Below are 3,651 nucleotides of genomic sequence, written 5' to 3' on the forward strand. Positions count from 1 at the left end.
ACATAAGGAAGAATGGGTAAATAGAAGGATCCAGAGGGTTCTTGAAACCTACAAGAAGGCCATTAAGACTGGCAGATCTGGACCCAGTCAGGTCAGCTCAAACTACAGTACCAACCAAGGACAATGTATGCAGTAAACCTGAAAGCCTTATCCAGATCTCCCAATGGACAGCACATTCTCCACAATTGTGTGAAGAGCAGGGACTGACATGAACTCTGGTGCCCCCTATTTGACCACTTCCCTTGGTGGGGAGACCTGGTTACACTCAGAGGAAGAGTAAGCAGGCTACCAGGATAAGACCTGATAGGCTGTGATCTCATAGTGTGGGACATGGTCCCTTTCTGTCACAGACCTAGGGGAGGGGAATAGGATGAAAGAGGGAGGGAGGTGGGAACAGGAAGATACAAATGAGGGGTTAAAAATTCAGTTGTAACCTGAATAAATTAAATAAAAAATTTTAAAAAGAAACTGTAAAAAAAAATGAGGGACGTGCTTCAAAATAATAGAGGTGATTATAGAAAATCCATACCAACAGCAATCTAATGGAGAGAAACTTAAAGCACTAAAATTAGGAATAGGAAACGGTTGTTCACATTCTACCTATTTATTTACTATATTTCTTGAAGTCTTCTCTGGCCCAATAAGATACAGGAAAGAGATCAAACACATAAAAATAAGAAAGAAAGATGCCAAAGTATCTTTTTCCGCAGATGATATAAGTGTCTACATAAGTGACCCCAAAATTCCACTGAGAAGCTCCTACAATCAATAAGCACTTACAGCTATGTATGAGAAACCCACATTTTACAAAAAAATAGAGAAAATTTGATCAATCCTATCAAAATTGGGAATGAGACAGATCTGCCCACTATCTCTACTCCTTTTCTGTGTCATACTGAAGAACTAACCAGAGCATCAAGACAAGAGAAGGAAATTAAAGAGATATAAGTTAAAAACAAGTTAAATAGTTACACTATTATACATAAGAGAACAATTCTACCCCAAAAAGTCTAGAAACAACAGACTATTTCAGTAAAGTGGTAAAATATCAAATCAAGTTTGGAAAATCAGTAGTCTCTCTATACACCACCAACAAACACATTGAGAAAAAGATCATGAAACTCTCCCAGTTACAATAGCATCAAAGACAATAAAATACATTGAAATAAATCTAATCAAGGAGGTGAAAGATCTCTACAATAAAAACTTCAGATCTTAACAAAGAGATTAAGAAAAACATTAGGGCAGTGGCAGGGATTAGTGGCTCTAGGAGGCCACCCACACACACAGCAGAGATCACCGAGATCACAGGATCACTGCTCTTGTGCAGCTTCCAGCATTCGCCTAGAGGTGTGGAAATTTAAACAACACAAGTATTTTGACTAGAGCTTTGGTCAAGCAAATGCTGAGAAGCCACCTAAAGAGGATCCCTAAGGAGACATTTCTCAACAATTACAGTCAACTGATGTAACAATGGTACTAATATTAGGACGCAGCTAAGCAGAGAGGATCTTGGGGTGCAAGATTCCCCAGCAACTAAGCTTAAAGTGTTTGAAATGGACCACAAATCTCTGCGAGCTCATGAGAATTTTCCCTTCTCTTCAGGATCCTCCCATGCTGAAAACATACTCCAGTTATTTAATGAGTTCTGAGCGAGACAGCTGCCTCTTCACAGATGTTATCATCCGTGTGGAAGGGAAAGAGTTCCCATGCCATCGAGCTGTTCTCTCAGGCTGTTGCAACTACTTCAGAGCCATTTTTTGTAATGACCACAGGGAGAGCCGAGAAACGCTGGTCGAGATCAAAGGCATTTTAGCTGAAGCTATGGAATGTGTTTTGCAGTATCTATATACCGGGAATGTGAAGATCACAACAGAGAAAGTTCAGTTTCTCTTTGAGTCCTCCAGCCTATTTCAGATTAGTGCTCTCTGTGACGCTTGTGCTGCCTTCTTAGAGGAGCAGCTCGATCCCTGCAATTGCTTAGGAATCCAGCGTTTTGCTGACACCCACCCGCTCGAGAATCTCCTCAGAAAATGTAAGGCCATGGCATTACAGACTTTCGAGGATGTGTCTCAGCACGAGGAGTTTCTTGAACTTGACAAAGATGAACTTATTGATTACATCCGCAGTGACGACCTTGTGATTCAGAAAGAAGAGGTGGCTTTCGAGGCTGCCATGCGCTGGGTCTACCAAGCTGTCCATCTTCGAAGACCACTGTTACACGAGGTCCTGACCCGCGTCAGGCTCCCTCTCTTGCATCGCAGCTTCTTTCTTCAGACAGTTGAGGTGGACGAGTTGATCCAGAATTCCCCGGAATGTTACCAGCTCCTACAGGAAGCAAAAAGGTATCACATATACGGCAATGAGATGAGGTCCCCAAGGACTAGGCCATGCAGGTCTACTGGCTACTCAGAGGTGATAGTTGTCGTTGGAAGAGGTGAACAAGTCGGAAGATTTAATAACCCATTCACTGTGTGCTATGATCCAGTAACAGAGGAATGGACGTCCCTGGCGAAGCTTCCACTATTTACCAAATCAGAGTATGCCGTCTGTGCACTAAAGAATGATATTCTCATTTCAGGTGGAAGAATCTACAGCCGAGATGTCTGGATTTATAAATCACAGTTAAATATCTGGATCAGAATTGCCTCTCTAAATAAGAGCAGGTGGCGTCACAAGATGGCGGTACTTCTTGGGAAAGTGTATGCTGTTGGAGGCTATGATGGGCAAAACAAACTTAGAAGTGTCGAGTGTTATGATTCCTTTTCAAATCGCTGGGCAGAAGTTGCTCCACTTAAGGAAGCAATGAGCTCCCCTGCAGTGACCAACTGTGTAGGAAAGTTGTTTATGATTGGTGGAGGACCTGAGGATACTACTTCTTCTGATAAGGTTCAGTGTTATGATCCAGAAACGAATTCATGGCTACTTCGTGCACCTATCCCAGTCGCCAAGAGGTTCATAATGGCTGTGTCTTTAAACAACCTGATCTACGTTGCTGGAGGACTTAACCACAGCAGTCTATTGTTATGATCCAGTTAAAGACTACTGGATGCATGTTCAAAACACATTAGGCAGACAGGAAAACTGTGGTATGTCTGTGTGTAATGGTAAAATCTATATCCTGGGTGGAAGAGGAGAAAATGGAGAAGCCACAGACACTGTTCTCTGTTACGATCCTGAGACAAGTATCATCACGAGAGTTGCTGCAATGCCCAGACCATTGTCCTATCATGGCTGTGCAAGTATTCATAGATACAGTGAGAAAATGCTGTAAGCACACAAGAAGGCACGCCAATCCAAGAGGAAAGTTTTAAAAACTAATAAGTGAGAATGAATCTCTTTCATGCCGTATATGAAAAGAAATAAAGAAGTAATCCTGATTGTTTTCTGCCTAAAAAGCAAGATTTGAAGCTGTAATAATAAATCATTTCTTATAATTGGAGGTGGGAGAGGGGGTTAAAATAATGGTGGTTAAAGACAGGACAGTCCATACCTTTAATGCTAGTACCCAGAAGGCAAAGGCAGGTGGACTTTTCTGAGTTTGAATCCACCCTGCTCTAAATAACAAGTTCTAGGCAAGTAAGGACTACACAATAAGACCTTGTCTCTTAAAAAAAATGATTTGGCTTGTGAATATACTTTTGCATCTTT

At 41.7% G+C, this 3,651-nt stretch overlaps 1 protein-coding gene across 1 annotated transcript; it reads left to right on the forward strand.

Moving 5' to 3' along the window:
- Positions 1 to 1,473: 1,473 nt before the first annotated feature.
- Positions 1,474 to 3,438, forward strand: LOC311601846 (kelch-like protein 24; the record flags this gene model as incomplete). Its single annotated transcript, XM_084789560.1, is given in 4 exon segments — positions 1,474 to 1,492; positions 1,495 to 1,649; positions 1,651 to 3,003; positions 3,005 to 3,438. Coding segments are annotated over 4 exon segments (1,797 nt in total). The 3' UTR covers positions 3,275 to 3,438.
- Between the last annotated feature and the right edge of the window lie 213 nt (positions 3,439 to 3,651).

This window comes from Acomys minous (genome assembly GCF_964271855.1).
Source record: "Acomys minous genome assembly, chromosome: 7".
NCBI classification, from domain to species: Eukaryota; Metazoa; Chordata; class Mammalia; order Rodentia; family Muridae; genus Acomys; species Acomys minous.